This window comes from Alternaria arborescens (assembly GCF_004154835.1).
Source record: "Alternaria arborescens strain FERA 675 chromosome Unknown contig_38, whole genome shotgun sequence".
In the NCBI taxonomy this organism is placed as follows: domain Eukaryota; kingdom Fungi; phylum Ascomycota; class Dothideomycetes; order Pleosporales; family Pleosporaceae; genus Alternaria; species Alternaria arborescens.
In genome coordinates this window covers 43148-61888 of record NW_021167893.1, presented here as the reverse complement: position 1 = coordinate 61888, position 18741 = coordinate 43148, and the positions used below count along the sequence as shown (strand labels likewise).

General features: G+C 53.5%; 6 protein-coding genes across 6 annotated transcripts; 3 read left to right on the top strand and 3 right to left on the bottom strand.

The window, feature by feature from the left end:
* Positions 1–100: 100 nt before the first annotated feature.
* AA0111_g10667 (Actin cytoskeleton-regulatory complex protein) lies at positions 101–4497 on the top strand (the record flags this gene model as incomplete). Its single annotated transcript, XM_028644445.1, has 4 exons — positions 101–726; positions 773–2764; positions 2814–3374; positions 3423–4497. 4 exons carry the CDS (start codon positions 101–103, stop codon positions 4495–4497), a joined length of 4254 nt encoding a protein of 1417 aa, XP_028501734.1.
* Positions 4498–4868: 371 nt separating this feature from the next.
* On the bottom strand, positions 4869–5942 carry AA0111_g10666 (hypothetical protein; the record flags this gene model as incomplete). Its single annotated transcript, XM_028644444.1, has 1 exon — positions 4869–5942. One exon carries the CDS (start codon positions 5940–5942, stop codon positions 4869–4871), a length of 1074 nt encoding a protein of 357 aa, XP_028501733.1.
* A 3061-nt stretch (positions 5943–9003) lies between these two features.
* Positions 9004–11172, bottom strand: AA0111_g10665 (hypothetical protein; the record flags this gene model as incomplete). Its single annotated transcript, XM_028644443.1, has 3 exons — positions 9004–9603; positions 9655–10238; positions 10314–11172. The coding sequence occupies 3 exons, from the start codon at positions 11170–11172 to the stop codon at positions 9004–9006; spliced, it is 2043 nt and encodes a 680-aa protein (XP_028501736.1).
* Positions 11173–14233: 3061 nt separating this feature from the next.
* AA0111_g10664 (hypothetical protein) lies at positions 14234–15402 on the bottom strand (the record flags this gene model as incomplete). Its single annotated transcript, XM_028644442.1, has 4 exons — positions 14234–14381; positions 14447–14572; positions 14619–15128; positions 15176–15402. 4 exons carry the CDS (start codon positions 15400–15402, stop codon positions 14234–14236), a joined length of 1011 nt encoding a protein of 336 aa, XP_028501735.1.
* A 272-nt stretch (positions 15403–15674) lies between these two features.
* On the top strand, positions 15675–16512 carry AA0111_g10663 (Proteasome subunit beta type-1; the record flags this gene model as incomplete). Its single annotated transcript, XM_028644441.1, has 4 exons — positions 15675–15702; positions 15754–15799; positions 15852–16142; positions 16191–16512. 4 exons carry the CDS (start codon positions 15675–15677, stop codon positions 16510–16512), a joined length of 687 nt encoding a protein of 228 aa, XP_028501738.1.
* Positions 16513–17327: 815 nt separating this feature from the next.
* AA0111_g10662 (hypothetical protein) lies at positions 17328–18697 on the top strand (the record flags this gene model as incomplete). Its single annotated transcript, XM_028644440.1, has 3 exons — positions 17328–18116; positions 18162–18470; positions 18521–18697. 3 exons carry the CDS (start codon positions 17328–17330, stop codon positions 18695–18697), a joined length of 1275 nt encoding a protein of 424 aa, XP_028501737.1.
* Positions 18698–18741: the final 44 nt, after the last annotated feature.

Below are 18741 nucleotides of genomic sequence, written 5' to 3'. Positions count from 1 at the left end.
TCGCCATTCCCGCCCGTACGCGCTCCTTACATCTTTCTAGTTCCTGCACCGCATGCGCGCATCTCCACTGCTCTAATCGACCCGCGATAACTCGCCCGCCATGTTCTCTGGGTCCAACTCGTACTTAGGGGGTGGGAACAGTGCCCGACCGGGGCAGCCTCAGTATGGGCAGCAGCAGCAACAGCAGCCCTTCCAGCAGCCTGGAGGCTTTCAGGGTGGATTGGCACCTCAGCCGACGGGATTCGGAGGAGCTCCAATGCAACCACAGTTTACTGGCTTTCCGGGTCAGCCGCAGGGCTTCGGACAGCAGCCAACGGGCATGCAGCCGCAGTACACAGGCTTCCCAGGGCAGCAGAACCAGCAGTTCCAGCAGCAGCAGGCTCCCCAGCAGATGCCCTTTCAGACTGGCGCGCCGCCGCAACAGCAGCAGCAGCAACAGCAACAACCGCCTGCTCAACCGCAACGGCCGCAGCCCACAGGCATGACATCGGCGCAGATGGCTGATTCATTCCGCGGCAGCTCTGCGTCTTCAGTGCCACCACCCGTTCCTGCCAAGACGACCAAGATCCCGAATATACGGCTGTCCTTCATCACGGCGCAAGACCAGGCCAAGTTCGAGCAGCTGTTCAAGTCGGCTGTTGGGGATGCCCAGGCTTTGTCCGGAGACCAGGCGCGGGACCTCTTGATGCGCTCCAAGCTATCTGGCGATGCGCTTTCCCACATCTGGTACGTTCAGCAACTTGCACCCATAATCCAGTGCTAACAAACATAGGACCTTGTCGGATACGACCAAGTCCGGCCAGCTCCTGTTCCCCGAATTTGCGCTCGCCATGTACCTTTGCAATCTCAAGTTGACTGGCAAGGACCTGCCGAACTCCCTCCCCGAACGAGTCAAGAACGAGGTCTCTAGTATGGTGGATATCATATCGTTCGGAGTCGGCGACGATTCGTCAAGCCGCCCAACACCGGCGAGCAATGCCCCGAAGTTCAACGAGCCTCCTACAATCCAGCAGCCCCAGCCCCAGCCATCGAACAGCCAATTGTTGAATACGTTGGTCACGCAGCCGACTGGATATGGACAGCAGTCAATGGGCATGCAGCCACAACCTACAGGTTTCGGACAGCAGCCGACTGGTATGCAGCCGCAGCCCACTGGCTTTGGACAGGCTCCTGGTGGCTATAATGGACCACGTCCACCGATGCCTCCGATGCCTACCGGCTTTGGCTCAAACCTCGCGCCTAATCAGACCGGCATGGCACCTCTCAATGCGCAGCCAACCGGGATGCCAGGTCAGTGGGGTCTAGCCAATACCCCAGCCACTGGATTGCCAAACATTGAAGCTTTGGCGCAACGAATGATGCCTCAGACTGGCCGGGAGGGTGGTAACCATACGACTGCCGGTTTGACTGGTAACGCCACGATTCCCTGGGCCATTACGAAAGGAGAGAAGAAGCTGTATGATGATACTTTCCGAGCCTGGGATGGCATGACCAAGGGCTACATCAGTGGAGCGCAAGCCCTCGAAATTTTTGGACAGAGTGGACTGCCCAAGCCAGATTTGGAGCGCATTTGGACCCTCGCCGACTCTTCTGACAGAGGTCGTCTCGACCTAGATCAATTCGCGGTTGCCATGCATCTGATCTACCGTAAGCTCAACGGCTACCCCATCCCCGCTCGTCTCCCTCCTGAGCTGGTGCCACCATCTACGCGCAACATCAATGACTCTATTGGTGCGATGAAGAACTTGCTACGTGGAGATGCCGAGGACAGGAAGAACTCTGGTGCTTTCCTTCAGCCTCAGCGCACTGGTGTTAGCTACCTAAAGTCTCACTCGTTCCGCGCTGGTAGTCCGCAAGCCGGTGGCCGAAAGGATGCTACAGTTTTCCGTAACAACGACGATAATGTAGGATACAAGTCGAGCGCTAGACATCGTCTTGGTGGTGGCGGTCGCTCGCCTTCCCCAGCGCAGCCGGCTTCTCCTTCTTCAGAGCGATCTGATGAGATGTCACTTGACCAGCTGAGAAAGTCTGTCAAAGAGAAGCAAATCTTGTTGGATGCCATGGATACACAAGACGAGAACGCAGCCGATGAAGACGATGCGCTGGATCGCCGAGACCGCCGAGAAGCTGAGGATCTCTACCGCCGCATCCGCAGGGTACAAGAAGACATCGATGCTCATCCCAAAGCTTCACTTAGATCGTCTGACTCGGATGCTGAACGTCGTGCCCTGAAGCGCCAACTACAGACCTTGACTGATCGCTTGCCTGAACTTGCGTCCAATGTTCGCAGAACAGAGCGTGAGATAGCAGACGCCCAACTTGAGCTGTTCAGACTCAAAGATGCCAAGGCACACCCTGGATCCGCATCTACCATCGTGGGTACTGGACCTGGCGGTGCGGTGACTGAATCCGACCGTCTGAAAGCTCGCGCTAAGGCTATGATGCAAGCACGCTCTGCTGCATTGACCGGAAAGCCTGCTCCTGCTAGCGATGACACTGGCGCTGCAACTGAGCGCTTAGAGAAGGAAAACTCGCGCATCAGAGCAGAGAGGGAGAACAATGAGCGCATGATTCGTGATGTTGAAGACAGTGTGAACGAATATACTAGGGGCCTAGAGTCGAGCTTGAAAGAGGGAGGGCATGACAATACAAGTGAGCATGAACGACGCAGATGGGAGGAGGCTCTAGGTGTGGAAGATGACGTTAAGGAATTCATCTTTGATCTGCAGCGCAGCAGCCGGGCTTCGCGCATCCGCAAGGACGAGTAAGTATTATCCGATAACTTTGGCAACCATCTTACTAACCTCGCACAGTAAATCCCGCGATAACTACAGGGCCCGTTCAGAGGAGAGACGGCCAGCAACATCTCGCTATGAGAGCCCTGCTGCTCGTGTCGACCCCCCTCCTCGTGCATCAACAACTACACCCGGCGGTGGGTCATACTCGGCATACAAGACTCCAGAAGAACGTGCGGCATTCATCAAGCAACAAGCTGAGCAACGCATGGCCGAGCGCCTAGCTGCCTTGGGTATCAAAGCTCCTGTCAAAGCTGGCGAGACACCTCAACAGCGTGCCGACCGTGAGAAGAAAGAACGTGAAGAGAAGCTGCGTCAGGCTGAAGAGGAAGATGCGCGCCGCGAAGAAGAGCGTCAAAGACGTCTCAATGACGAGTCCGCAGCACCACCTGCTCCAACTAAGAGCAGCGGCAAGAAGCCCGCACCGCCACCCCCAGCTTCGCGTAAGAACAAGACAGATGTTGCGCAGCATGATGTGCAACAAGCGGAAGCAGAGTCGAAGAGGGCAGATAATGACATGGCTGAGAAGGCTCTTCGCGAGCAGCAGGAAGCTCAAGAAGCTGAGACAAGGCGCATGGAGTATGTATACATCGATCTATCCTCTAAGTCTATACTGACAAACACTAGGGACGAGGAGCGTAGACAAGAGGATGAACTTGCCAAGGAGCGGGAATCCGCTCAGGCTAGGCTTCGTGCCCTGGAAGAGCAAGTTCAACAAGGCAAGCTCAAGAAGGCCGAAGAGAAGAAGCGCAGAGAAGCTGCTTCCAAAGATGCCAAGGAGAAGGAAACTCGACTGGCCGCCCAGCGCGCTGAGATCGAAGCTGCTCGTGAGCGCGAGCGTCAGCTGCAGATGCAGCTTGAGGCGCTCGACGACGACGAGTCCTCGGATGACGATGGCCCGCAGAACATCACACCTCAGGACACTACACCTACCGCCAGTCAAGAGTTGCCGCGTGATACTGCACCTCCACAAGCACCACCAATCCCCCAAATTTCGCACAACACACCACCATCGTCCATCGCCAGCCCGCCTGCGTCTTCGGTGACTAGTCCTCACCCTGGCTTAGGCGACACTGAGACCAAGAACCCATTCTTGAAGAAGATGGCAATGTCGAACCAGGAGAACAGCACTGTCTCGACACCTCCGCCCCCACCGAGCAACACAAGCGAGGTGTCCACGAACCCTTTCCACCGTCTTACTCAAGAGCAAGCCAACAAGGCTGCTGCGCCTACGTTCAATGAGCCTGCTCAACCTTCAGCGCGCAGACTAAGACAAGACGATGATGACTGGTCTGTCGTCGACTCAGACGACGACGATTCATCCGACGATGATGAGGCACCCCAAGGTGGCGCCAAGCAGTTGGCTTCCATGTTGTTCGGTACCATGGCACCACCACGTCCACTTTCCTCCATGGACAACAAGAGCCCGCGTGCTGAGAGTCCAGCTGTGACATCACCGCCCGTTGGTATCCCACCACCTCCTCCCATGCCTACGAGCGGTGCGCCTCCGCCGCCGCCTGGCCCACCACCGCCACCAGGTGGTTCTGCACCTCCGCCGCCCCCAATGCCTAGCATGAAGGCTCCAGGTGGAATGCCGAACCGTGGAGCGTTGCTTGGCGAGATTGCTGCTGGCAAGGGGTTGAGGAAGGTAGAGACTAAGGACAGGAGCACAGCTTCCACTGCTGGACGAGTTTTGGGTTAGTGTGTAGGCTTATAGAATTGTAGTATAATCGCGTCTGTTTAATTTGAACTCAAATTTGATCTTACGATGCTAGCACACTGCATGGCCATTTAACGTATGTTTTCTAGACCGGCTGTTGTAGTATTGTTACGTCACCAGCACAAAGGATAATTCAAACCGGAATTCTTCAAAGCTGTACCTAACAGGACCATGCCCTAAGATACCTGCATGATGTTACTTTATTGTGTTACTAAAACAAACAACGATGTAGGTTTGGGTCCATGGTGTTCAATGAGACTTGCTTGGAATCAGTACTTCTGCATGCAACAAATATATCTTGCTAATTCTACTGCCGGCGTATTGTAGTCATGTATCATCTATTCTGCTCCAACCTATACCTGCTTCTGGTCCATGATGATAACACCCTTTCCCTTCATTTTGCCTCCATGCGCTAACTCAACCAACTCCTCAATCTCACTTAATCCCTGAAACGGATTCGTCTGCACTGTAATACCATGCTCTGCAACCAGTTTCAACATATCGCGCGCCTCACCTACAGTAGAGATGACCGACCCTCTGACCCTGATATCGCGAAAGATGAGCTCATGATATGGGATTACCACGTCATCCGGTTGCGCAATCTGAATCATAGTGCCATGCATTTTGGTGATAGCACATGCCGTAGCCGCCGCCGAGGAAGCATCGCTTACGTTCAAAGTAGCCGTCGCACCTTCATTGTTCGTACAAGCATGTACAGCTTTGATGATATCCTTTCTGCTTGTTCTAGCATCAATGATAACATCTGCACCACAATGCCGCGTGAGTTCCAAACCTTCATCTCGCACATCGATACCAATAACGTTCAACCCCATTGCCTTTGCAAACTGCACGCCAAGATGACCTAGGCCACCTCCACTACCTACAATGGCTATCCATTCTCCTTTTTTCACGGCAGACAAGACAATGCCACGGTAGATAGTGATACCCGCGCAAGCCAGCGGAGCAGCAGTTTCGAAAGACACCTTGTCAGGTAACTTTGCAGTTTGCTCCGCATCAATTTTCGCGTATTGAGCGAAAAAGCCGTGGTTTGTCACACCCAGGAAACCACCAGTCTTCTGGCAGTATTGCGGACAGGCCGAGGGGCCTTGACATTCAGCGCAGGTCCCACATGCATGGTATAACAGTCCTGCCATGACCCTGTCGCCTACCGCGAAGTCCTTTACGGAAGAACCTATGGCTACGATGGTACCGGCGCCTTCATGAGAAGCTGTGCAGGGAAGGGGTGTGCCCATGTTGCCAGCAGAGACCATGGAGTCTGTGTGGCAAAGTGATGCGACGGCGACTTTAATTAGGAGGTCTTTCGGTGCGAGGTCTGACGGAAGGGGGATTTGGTGAACTTTGTACGGTGAGTTGAACTCGACAACTTGCGCTGCCCACATCTTGGTTGGTAGGTCGGGAGTGGACATGGTGAATGTTTCTTGTCTCGACAGGGAAACGACTACCTGCTTGCCGAATTCGAGGGCTCTAAGGTCTACGGCTGTATCTACCTTGAGATCGGCTGTGATCGTAGTATTCGAGATATGCGATGATAAGTTCGCCGTACAAAAGAGCATGCGATGTACACTCGAAAGGTCGATATATGACGTTGCTGAGGGGTAAGTGATGATAGTGCACACTGCTAAATCCGGCATAATTCCATCTGGCAAGCGCCATGTACTATTCAGGCAATGGCAGTACTAAGAAATGGCAGCAATCCGCCGCCTCTCATTTGACATGGTCGTAGCCAACATCGTGATCAAGTAAGGGTAACTTCAACCAGTCTCGCATGCATGTGCTCTATCTCGAGTAAACTCACCGCGAAACACTGTCCCTGTTCCAATCTTACTTATGAACATAGAGGCTTCATGAGACTATATTGGAAAGATGCTAGACGCGACGACGCAAGCTACCGGGAGCGCGACTAAGACACGACGGCACGTGATAGTGGACATCCAGCTCTATACAGGGGCCCGTCAACGGCCTTGCAAGAGTCTCGACCATCACCTAGTTGATCAGGTACCAAGCCTACAGGTCTTCATAATAGTCTAAACATAACACAAGCCTAAACGTAAAGCAAGGACAAAACACAAGAGAAGCGATCTCGGAGCTGGACTCATCGGTCAAGAACCGGACAAATGACATAGAGGAAAGTCTGAGTGGAGCGTACCACTATTGACCAGAGCATCGAGCCCACAAAGTGACCTTGGCTGTGAGCTTGACGGAAGCTTATGTGGTAATGATCGCGTTCTGGACATGCCTCTGCAGAAATGCTCTGATCTCGGATAGGACAAAAGGAACCCATAGTCTAAGAGTGTCCGAGCAATAGTCGTAACCAGTCTTGCGATCGCGATTGAATCTCGGGAGCGAACTTTCCTATCCAAGCCACCTCAAGATGGGAAAAATAAGCTGGCAGGAAAGCTGCATGTAAAGCGGAAACTGCCGTGGGCGAGTCGCGTTTCTGTGCATGGCCGGGTACAGCAACCGCACTAAATAAGTGATGGGAAGTTCCAAGATTCACTTGAAACCGGTGCTGAGGATCGGCAAAGTTGATTAGTAGGATGAGGTGGGTTCAATGTTCGATGAGCGACATGATAGAACTGTACATGTCGATTCCAAGGTTGTGTTAGGCAGCCTCGGTAAAAGTAAACCGGGCAACACTCGTGGTAACGACAACAAATACAACGCCATGAACCCCTGTTCCCCCCTATTACACGACTATCTGCAACGCTTTTTCGGCTTTAACCTCCTAATTGGGAGCAGGAAGCTGTCCATGGATCGTACACACCGCTGGACGCCAAAAGGAAAATTTAGACACCGGCACTTGCATGTGGTCATCTCACCATCGCGTTTAGTATGACACCATTACTCGTTGCAAACACGGGTGTTAGCGCGCAGCCCGCTCCCTTCCGCGGACCCCTGCCATCTCCACTTAAAAAACATGCTGAATGCAGCGAGAACCGCCACAGCGGCATTTTTGCAGCGAGGACAGAGTGGGAAACGCACGGTCCATCATGGGCAAAAGTGAGAAAGGCATGCGAGCGGATGACGCGGATGATTGTCGCCGTCATGTACAGTACGGTATAGGAGATCTAGATTGCGATGTCCCTGCACTGCAGGTGGTCTGCTGTGTGACTTGAGGTTGCGCGGACTAGGGGTCTGATTGACAGGGGAAGGAACAGTCGCAGTGGGTATATTCACAAAGTGACTTGTGTGTGCCGGAACTGGATCTTGTTCTCTTCTTGTGCTCCATTCCTTCTACTGTCTGACGGGTATAACGGCGTGCCAGTCTTGTTCTACATGTACCTAGCATGTGGGTGGGGAAATTGTTGGGCTACTACTGTACTATGGCGTTATCTAAGGCGTTGGGTTGCAAAGTGAGGCTTCTCAGAGCTTGGGTGGAGATGCACAATATTTGTGGCTTTTACTCTAGGGACAACATTCCTTGCCGGATGTATGCTTCCCGCGTGCACGCAGCATCCGAGCACGAAGCCTGGGGGCGAAAACGGTTGTTTTGCTGGGGATTCGAGTGTGTGCAAGGACACGTGGAGGTGAGTAAAGTTTACGTTCCCTCATGACGATTCTGTGGGCGATGTTACGGCAGAGACACCTAGCGTCGGTGGTTTGATCGGACCTTCCAACCTTGCTGTCTCGTCATTTCGACCGCCTGGCGTAGGTCATGCCAGTAACGCTTTCATGGCCATGGCCAAGGCGTTCTATTGTTTAATGGCCATAGTGGGCTGACAATGATGCCTTCCCACGCTGCCACTGCCTCGGGATCTGCTGAGAGTGCGTCATTGGTCGCGGCCTATGAATCCGCAAGATGGCCGGTACTCCTACCTATGGAGACTAGACGCATGTGAGGGCTAGAACGCGAGCGAGTTCGTTAATATCTGTGCAGCCCAACCAGCGCAGAAAGGGCCGATGGGCAAAACAGTGAGGATTCCCTGTGAAGAAGATACCGAAAAAAGTAAAAGACCATATGAGCAAGGGTGCGGTTATGAGTACAACAGGTTTACGCGCACAAAGTAGGGGCAAAGTCTAGGTCGGGCAATGCAAGACAATATGTTACATTAAAACGAAACTGAAAAGGATACAGAAACAGAAACTCCAATGATACTACAGTGATGACGAGAGCATTATAGGAAGGAAAGGATACTCAACTATCCAAACCAATCCAAGTACTGGCTTCGAATCCTTCGTGTTTCCTGACCTCATCTTGCTTATTAAATCATCATCTCATCGTCAAAATTCCTTCCTTCTTTGATAACAACGACAAAAGCGAATGCATCGAAAGGAGATTGGTGCATCCCCCACTGCCCGGCAGCGGAGAGCCCCAAATAAAGCTCGTTCCAGTTAAAAGAAAAGACGCATCATATTTACCTAGGCAACTCTCAATTTGTGAAATGCCAAGTGCGACGATAGCCATGACTTTACGGTTGATGCATTAGGTGCTATGCAACAAGTCCAACTCAAGTAAAAAGCACGTACCTAGAATGTTCGCATCTGAGGCATCATGCCGGTGGCTACACCAGGCGGCATTGCCGGTGCACCCGTAGCGGAAGGGCCCAAGCGATGGAACATCTGGACCAGGCGCTCTCCGACACTGGGTTCAAGCTCCGTGCCATCCCTCGCAATCTTGACTTCGCGATTGGCATTCCACGGGTTGCGGAGGCCCCGGGTACGGTAAAATGGTAGGCGGTTTGTAGAGACCCACTCAATCTTGAAGGGCTTGCCCCAGCTCTGTGGCACGGCTGAAGTATCGCCTTCGGCTGGTTGGGGCGCCTCGTCTCTGTCAGTCTTGTCGCCTTTGTCCTCACCCTCCTCTTCAACATCGGTGTTGGGGAGCTCTGCTTCCCAGAAAATCGTGCCGCGCGCAGAGTCGTCAATGATTCTTCCACGAGGTGCCCATTCTGTTGCTGGGGTTGCGATCGACTTTGGCACGTCTGTCGTATCTGCGATCGTCTCTGGTTTGGGTGCCGAGCCTGTGATAGGAGCGCCATCCTCGAGGATCGGTGACGCCATACGGGCGTAACCAAAGTACTCGCCCGACTTGTTCGCGGAGAAGATGAGGTAGACATTCTCAGCAGACTGGGTTCTGTCAGCCAGCTCTCACAGGCATGGAGTTTGTTATGCACTTACCTGGAATGCTTTGTTCAGTACATCTTCATTGTGAGACTGTGTAGCCCAGATACCGTTCCGAACACTGAGCTCCAGGTCTTGCAGCGTAAGGCTTTTCACAATGAAGTATTTCGTGGCAGTATCGGCAGATGATCTGTGATCTTCAATACTCTTGTGCGATGGTGAGCCGGCCGCGTCTTCTGTAAGATTATCAGTGACACTGTCCTGCGTCGGTGTCGCTGGCCGAGAAGCGTTCTTTTGCTGGCCTATCATAGCCGAGGGTGCTGTAGGGACGCCTGATGCCGGAGCAGAGCTGCGTCGAAGTCGACAGACTAGGCGCACACCGTTGAAGCGTGAGTCGTGGAATCTGTGCATTGCAGCCGTGCACGATGCTTCCGTGCGATAGTTGACAAACGCACAGTTGCTCTTGGATATCAAAAACAGACTTTCGATATCCTTGGTAGCGTCGCGAGAGAAGTGGTCCTTCAAGGCGACTATCGTGGTTCCAGGTGGGAGATTGCCAACCCAAAGTGCGTGTCCAGACTGTTTCGGTTTGCGAGGCGGCCCGCGAGGTATGGAACTCATTGGCCCAGAGCGAGGTATGGCTATGGTCACATCAGCAACTGCACATACGATACTCCAATGGTATTATGTGTAAGGACAAGCTTCTGTATACTTACCAGGAGATTGTGCAAATGGTGCACCGTATGGAGACATCGAGTCCCCTAGAAAATTTCCAGTGGCCATGCGAACACCCGAGAAGCCGCCATCGACATGCGAATAATCGGCAACGTGGCCTTGAATACCCGTGTTCATCAAACTGGCCTTCCTTTCGTACATCAATTGATTCTGAGTACCGAACCCGGGGTTGAATTGCCCTTGTGGTCCGTATGGCGCCGGATAGTACATGTACTGTGACGCCTGCTGATAGCTCTGGTATGGGGATGGCATCGGTGCCACCCCAGCTAGACGAGGCTGGTTTGTCGCGAAGGAAGGATAGGCGCTGTATTGTGAGCCCTGTTGAGGCATGAAGGGTTGTTGGGGAAGCCCAGTAGCAAATCCAGGTCCGTATGAAGCATGAGTGGACATGTTGCTAGAAGTCATCTGTAGGTTCTGTCCGAGCTGGTATGCCACAGCTGACGTGGATGCGCCAGACAACGAGCGGGGTACCGTTTGCGGATTCGTTGAAGCATTGTCGTTGGTGCCATAGTTGGGTAGTGCGCCTGTCATGGCGCCCATGTTCAGTGGTGATGTACCATGTTCCTGGGGCTGGTGAGATCCGTTCGCATGGGTCGATGATCGAAAGTCGGGTCGTAGTTGGCCATGAGGTAGGCCACTGAGCTGAGAATAGAACGGATCGCTACTGTCTGGAGATTTGAGGGATGTTGGAAATGAATCGGAAGTATTTCCGTCACGCGCAAGACCAGTTGTCGCGTTGTCCATGGCATGAGGCCGTGGACCAGGTGGTAGGTCGCCCATGTGTTGTTGTTCGTAAACGACAGGAAGTGGTACCCACTGTTGGACCCAAACGAAAGCCATGTTAGTCCATACTACAACTCATACAACGAGGTCTAGAAAAACGAAAGTATAAAGGCCCGATTCGAACCAAACTTCCGAACATAGGAGAATGCAACATACCTAATTCTATATCAACGTATCCTTGAAGAGGTGTGGCAACCCGGAAGTGACGAGTACCGAAAGTAAGTCGCTTCCTAGGAGAGATGACGAACAAAGTTTGTCAATGGATAAGGGAGGCTGTGAGGTGATCGCATGTAAAAAAAGAAGCCGGCAGGAGGAGAGACCGTTTGAGGGAAGATGAACGACTTCGGTTGATGTACTACCTTGGAGAAGGAGCTCGCTTAGGGCGGAACGAAGATGATGGTCAGAATCACACAACCACTAAGACGGCAGAAGCGATCTCTCAAAGCCCTTATGAGGTTGGAGACGGCGCAACGGCAGGGACCGCAATGGGCAAGCGTACGTGCGGCAGATATTAGGAGCTAGGGTCCCGAGGATGAGCTCATTGATTGGCCTGGTAGGAACGGGAAGGCCACAAGAGGGATCTCGCGAGTTTTCTGCCTCAATCGCCGCTGGCCGCAGTAACTGACCGTAGCTTGATTGGTTGTCGGAAGGCTGGCCGTGGCTGACAGGATTGACGTAGAATGACAGGGTCTAAACCGATGCTCTGGAGGCGAAACGATCACCAAAAGCCCAGCGGGGAGAAGATAATTGGGTACCTGAGTCAAGGAGTAGTAGAAAACAAGTGTTACGGACGTGGTATATCATCGGACGTGGCGAGTGATACCGTTTCTAGAATGCCATGGGCCGACAGCGCTGATCATAGACTATCTTACGAAAGCTTAGCGGGCCCTTCCTAGCAATCTCCGGCAGGCGGAAATTTAGGGTTTGTTCTGTATACCGAAAAGCAGTTGGCGCGGAAGTGCTCGCGTCAATCTCTCGAATCGAAACTTGCCGAGAAAGTAGAAGAAAGCATTATATTACAAAAGCGCTCCAAGACCATAATACCAGGGTGTCCGCTAGCACCGGCTTGCACTGTAACAATTCTGCCTAGATCAAGATGATGAAGTAATTTGACGCCGTCCATGAGAACGGGCCGGACATGCATGCAAGGCAGGCTGACCAATTGAGGGAGCTACAACGACGGTGGACCAGACGCGACATGCACGAACTGAGCCGCCCAGAAGACTCCGGCCGTTTAGGAAACAGGGAGGAGCCATGGACGCCGCGTGGACAGCATTAGGGCGTCACGATAATGACAAGGCATGGAGCCAGCGTAAGGAGCTGACAAGGGACCCGGTAAAAGCATCTTGGGGCGCTGTTGAGTGGCTTCGTAGTAGGCTGTCTGGGCGGTGGTACTCCCCTGGTGACCCTGCGGCGGGAGGGGGTCGAAACGAGGGGGGGAGAAAGATGGAGCGGGCAGGGATGGCTCTGGGACCTATACAGGTTTAGCGCCATAGCGCGACGGCGAGACGGTGGGCCGCCAGATGTCAGCACTCGCTTCCATGAATGCGAACACACCAGTGCAAACCAACGCTTGACGAGTTTGCAGTGGGCTCGGCATGCTCTCGGCAGACGGCTGGACAGAATGGTCCGAAACCGTTTGCTCAAACATGGGAACTGGTTCTGGGCTGCCAGTGCAGAGGGCTTTTCGCCACACCCTCGGCGAGACCGCACCATTACAGTGATCTGCGCGCCACAGCACAGCCACCACACTTGATCCCGCGCGGTCATGATCGACACCCGGGCGAGCAATGAACGAAACGTCTGTCCCGTCTGCCAGGGTGTGAGAATGACGATAGTGTTACAAGAATAGATCTGCAGATCATGAGCTTGTCCAAGTCGACTCGATCAACGTCGAACGATTTGAGGCTCCACGCTGTCGCACCGCTGGGCAGCAACAAGAGTGCTGCCAAAACACCCGTCTTCGGCCTAATAAGAGATTGCGATGCCAACATGTCCATGTGCCGTGAATCCCACTTACACATTCCCGGTCACTAGTGATATGGGAAACGTCAAGCTTTGACATCGCGCGCCCACATTACCGCAGTGGCGGTGCTAGCATCCGTTTACAGGGTCCAGCACAGATTCTTCATCGAATCAGCGTCCGGTCGCGAACGCGAGCGTTGGCACTACTGTAGAGCCTCTGCGTATCCAGAGGCCCAGCTGGAACCCTGCGGGGGTGCTCCAAATGCGCGGTGCATAGTAACTGTGTCGTGAATTCAAACTCCGGTATAGCCGGTTCGTCCGAATAGCTTCCCCCGACTGTCCGTACACGTTTGCGTGTCGTACGATGCAAATGCAGATGCAGTAGTGAAGCGACTGAGGCTGTGAAGGATGATCTTTCGATAAAATGCCCCCGTCTTGAGAAATCTTGCATCGATAAGCCGGCTGAGACATGTACCTCGCCCCTGGCGATCCGCCGTCACCCCACATCTCAGGTTTTGCACGTGTTCGGTAAACGTGGACCCTTGTGAAGCAAAATCTAAACACTCCGTCAAGTTTAATGGTTCTCTTGCAAGAATAGCTAACAGGGGCTGCAAATACAAATCACGGCTAGTCTACGGAGAAGCACTCATTACTGGTCGCTCATGCATTCGATCGCGATCTGTATATTCGCGAGTGCTGCACGACGTGACCCGGTTGCATACTATGTGGTGCCATTTTGCCACCAAAAGTACATTTTCGTTACCGGTGTTGGCGCGTCGGTCCACGACGCCGCATAAAAGTTCAGCCCAGGGAATATGTGCATGTCCGTTTCAGAATGCTGGGGACTTCAAAGTACATATCGGCTGCTCCGGAACGCTCACAGCGTATACATACGCTGCCCGCGCAGTAGACACAAACCTTATGGATCCCATACGTGACTTGCGACGTCGGCCTAGTAGTGTATAGACCTCGGAACGGGTCGGAAATCCTGCCAATAGAAAAGAACCAGTGACATATCATACGCTCGCTCCAGCTGTTTCCGGTCCTGCGGCTTCCTTTGTGGTTCGCACTACACGAGTGAAGCAGTAGTGCAGGACTGGCTCAGCATATTTGTCAACTGCCGTCAATAACTATTTCTTGTTCAGAACTGGCTTCAGCGAGCTACGAATTCAGTCAGGAACTCTTCAATGTATTGAAAATAGCGTGGTTCTGCGACGGTGTCGTTGTGGCTTCCATTCGGTAGTTCCTTCCAAACTTTTGGTGCTTTGCAGACTTGGAACAATTTAGTCATGTGAGAAGGTCTGTAAAGCGGTCAGCAAACTGAAAGCCTACCGGCAAACGGTCCATGTCTAGGGTATGCGCTTACGGAATGATTTCGTCCTTGAGACCACTGAGGAATAAAATAGGTATCTTGGTAATCTTAGGGAGTGTCTCTTCAGTAGGCCAGATCTGGTGGCAGAGAGGAGTCAAGAAGCGAGCAGGAGGGAAAGCACTACTCCAGGTTAGTGATGACCTCCAAATCTAACGAAGTTACTCACGTCGGTATGAGTTTTTTGATCGAGGTAAAGGTATTCTCCAAGATGATGCCGGAGATGTCGCCCTCTTTAAGGTTACGAGCAGCCAGTCCAATGGCAACTGCACCACCGATACTCTGACCGTATATCACAACCTTGGTGTCTCGAAGTTCGTGCCTTTGGCGGATATAGTCCAACCCGGTCTGCGCATCAATCATGAGCCCCTTTTCATTAGGATTGCCAGAAGACAAGCCATAGCCTCGGTACTGCAACATCAACACATTGCACCGCAACTCATTTTCGAGGATCTTTGCGATGGGAAGCCTGTAGCCGATGTTGCCAGCGTTGCCATGGAACATGAGAACTGTTACATTGCGCGCATGTTGCTTGTTGGCTCGAATGAAGAATGCGCTTAGGGATTCGCCGTCCGGGGTAGGGATAAACAGTTCCTCATAGTCGGTAATGGCGAATTGCGAGGGCCTGGGTACGTTCGTTCGAGCGTCTGGAGGGAAAGCCCGGGGGTATATGATTTCGCTATCACCATTAGCCAGATTCCAACGAGGGAACAGAAGATGGTGTACTTTTGCTTGAAGTATAGGAGACCGCTGAGCAGGGCGGCGACACCAGAGGATGCTAGGATAGGTACGCGCAGGTAGGACATGAACGTGTCCAATGCCGAAGCCATGCTCCCTGGTCGGACTTGGGGGTCTGTGGGGCGTAGGATGGATCGGGGCTCAGGTGCCGAGCGACTTCGCGAGAATAGCAGCCTAGGTGAGGGAGATGGAGAAGGAATGGAAGACTCGACCATTCGGAGAGCCAGACAGGAAAATGTAGTATGGGGTTACGGTGCGCAACCGCATGTGAGTGAGGCCTAGAGGGTGTCGCATGTTACAGCTAGCGGTTGAGACCAATAGCGAAACGCCAAGGAAAACCAGCCGCGTACCGTCGAGCTGCCTACACCACCACCTGTAGCAGCTACTCACTCACCCCACAGCTTCTCTTGCCTCCACCACACGCTTCTCGGACATTCGGACTTGTCGAACCATCCCTCTCTATAGTAGACCAGCTCATACCGCAACAATGATGTCCACAGGCATGTTGGGAGAAGGTACATTTGCCGCTACAAACAAGTGAACTGCGGGAAACTCACACTGCGTAGATGGCATCCATGTCGACATGAACCACCTCAAGAAGGGTGAGGTCAAGTGAGTTGTTTGTGGGCCAAGAGCGCTGCCAGAGTGCTAACAAGCAACCTAGCCTTGGAACATCCATCATGGCCATCAACTTCAAAGACGGCGTCATATTAGCTGCCGACAGTAGGACGACGACCGGAGCATACATCGCGAACCGTGTCACCGACAAGCTCACACAAGTGCACGACACCATCTGGTGTTGCAGATCGGGATCAGCTGCAGATACACAGGCTGTCGCGGATATCGTGCAATATCACCTGGGCATGTACGGTACCACCAACGACGAGCCACCGACCACACAGACTGCAGCAGCCATTTTCCAAGAGCTCTGCTACTCCAACAAGGACCAACTCTCGTGAGTAAGGCACGGCCGTGCGACTACTCGTCACTGACGTAACTGCAGAGCTGGACTCATTATTGCCGGATGGGACCACCGCCACGGCGGACAGGTATACTCGATTCCCCTCGGAGGCTCCCTGCACAAGCAGTCATACGCAATTGGCGGCTCAGGCTCAACGTACATCTATGGATACTGCGACGCAAACTGGAGGGAGAACATGAGCGAGGAGGAAGGCATCAAGTTTGTCAAGGGCGCGCTCTCAGAAGCCATCAAGTGGGACGGCAGCTCGGGCGGTGTGATTCGCATGGTGGTGCTCACAGGCAAGGGCGCGCAGAGGCATCTATACCTGCCAGACCAGAACTACGATGGGCCAGGCAAGCAGTAGAAGTGGTCGTCATGACGGTGGTGGGTACATAGGCACACCATGTATGATATAGCACGACATGATGATGATACCTGAATGAGCGAAATGAGACAAAAGGAATCCATGGTTACCATGATGCACCGGAACTCGGGCAGTAGGCGTGGGATGGAGGCGCAACCAATGGCCAATCAACAGTCAGCATCAGGGCATTCGTCGCCGGTGTTTTTTTTGGCGTGGCCCTGTTCCATCCATCCTCTCACGTGGCGGGACGGTCCGAATTGCAGAGGACCATCTCGAGTGTTTTGCAAATTGTGGCGGGATGCGTGCAGTGCCGAAACGAGAGAGAGAGTAGATGCACAGTGTCGTCACATGCGTTTTGGACGGTGCAGGTGAATTGCGGCCAGGGTCTCTTGGGACCTCGCCAGTCGTTGGTCTGTGACGTTTGGGTTCCCCACGCCTTTGTCGAACAACACCTCATCACTCTTCACGCTGGAAGCCCATCCTGCGCGCATCCTCACCTTTACCTTGACTCGACGCGTGCCGTCCAATTTACTTTGGCTACGGCAGAGAGCAGCAGGCTTGCACGCGATACCTGCGCCCCTTTAAGCTGCGTCCAACTTCGGGCTCTTTCCGATAAGGCTCAACAACACGACCGACATCTCTCACCGATCCACTCTGCCTCGCAAGCACACTCCCTGGTGCACCGCAAGCATTCGCTGTGCCGCGCCTTCCCCCACGTCAAGACCCGCTGCACTCGACGTCCCTGCGCAGCCTGGTTTCGCGGAATGACTTCGCTTTTGGTGAGCGACTTCGGTGGGAACCACTTTCACACCAACATGTTTGGCGGCGGCAGCACGCATCAGTCACAAGAGTCTCCTGTCGGGCGTCACACTCCCGTACGGCCATCGCCGTCTTCGAGCACCAATGCGCCGCGCGTGGTAGCTCCGTCTGCTGATGTTCCCATGGCCGATTCGGCAGCCCCGCAGTCGAGCTCAACACCAGGCCAGCGATCGCAGCAGCAAAACAGCTCCGAGCCCAACACCACCGCACCCGCTGCCGAACAAGCAGCACCGACGCCACCCAGTCCGCACTTTCGTCCCCACTCACAACAGCCGACCCCGTCGGGCGTAGACCCCGCCTTCACAAACACCCGAACCGTTCCCTCGTCAGGTCCAGCACAGTCCTTGCAATCGCCCGAAGCCTCTCCTACCAAGATAAAAGTAAAGAGTCTGTCGCATATCCAGAGCTTCGCCATCGATGAGTCCAGTCCCTTTTCCCAGTCGCGCTCGCTTGCACGGCGGCAGCGACGAGACCCTGCAGACGTCGGGCCTCAGTACGAGATCAGCGAGATGCCCGTGTCAGACATAATCGAAATGGTGGCTGGTTTGCTGACCAAGATCACGACTACCAACGATCGGCAGCACGACCATCTGCACCGCCAAATCCCGCCATCAGAGGGTACCTCAGGGTTGAGCCAACAGACAACCAGCGTCTTGGCCTTTCATGGAAAGAACGTCCCCAGCATCTCTATCCTCAGCTATCTGAGTAGAATTCACAAATACTGCCCAACCACCTATGAGGTCTTCCTGAGTTTACTCGTCTACTTCGACAGGATGACAGAGAGGGTAAATGCTGGCCCTATGTCTGGTCTTCGCAAGGCTAATCAACAGTCTGTGGAACAATCAAAGTCTGCAATGTCAGCGGCTTCGATTCCCGCAGATAGCACACGACCTGCATCAGCTTCTGCTCAGGCGGCCACGCCTCCTCCGTCAGGCTCCCTAGGCAAGCCCTCGCAAACACCACGCGAGGGCCCTCAGCCGCCTTCACCGCCTCAGCAAGATCTCGACGTGGACGCACTGAACCTCTCACACTTTTTCGTTGTCGACAGTTTCAACATACATCGTCTCGTCATAGCCGGTGTTACGTGCGCCAGCAAGTTCTTCTCTGACGTCTTTTATACAAACTCGAGATATGCGAAGGTCTGTACTCGTCGATACAAAATATGTAAACGTTTGCTAACAACATCAAGGTCGGCGGTCTACCGTTAGTTGAGTTGAACCACTTAGAGCTGCAATTCCTGTTATTGAACGACTTCCGCCTCGCTGTACCCTTGGAAGAGATGGAGGCGTATGGAACAATGCTGGTCGAGTTCTACGCACGTGAAGTTGCTGAGCAGCACGAACGGGAAAACGGTGTGAAACAGTGATACAGCAATCGACTTGTACAGAGTACTTGCCACGGTTTGCTCCA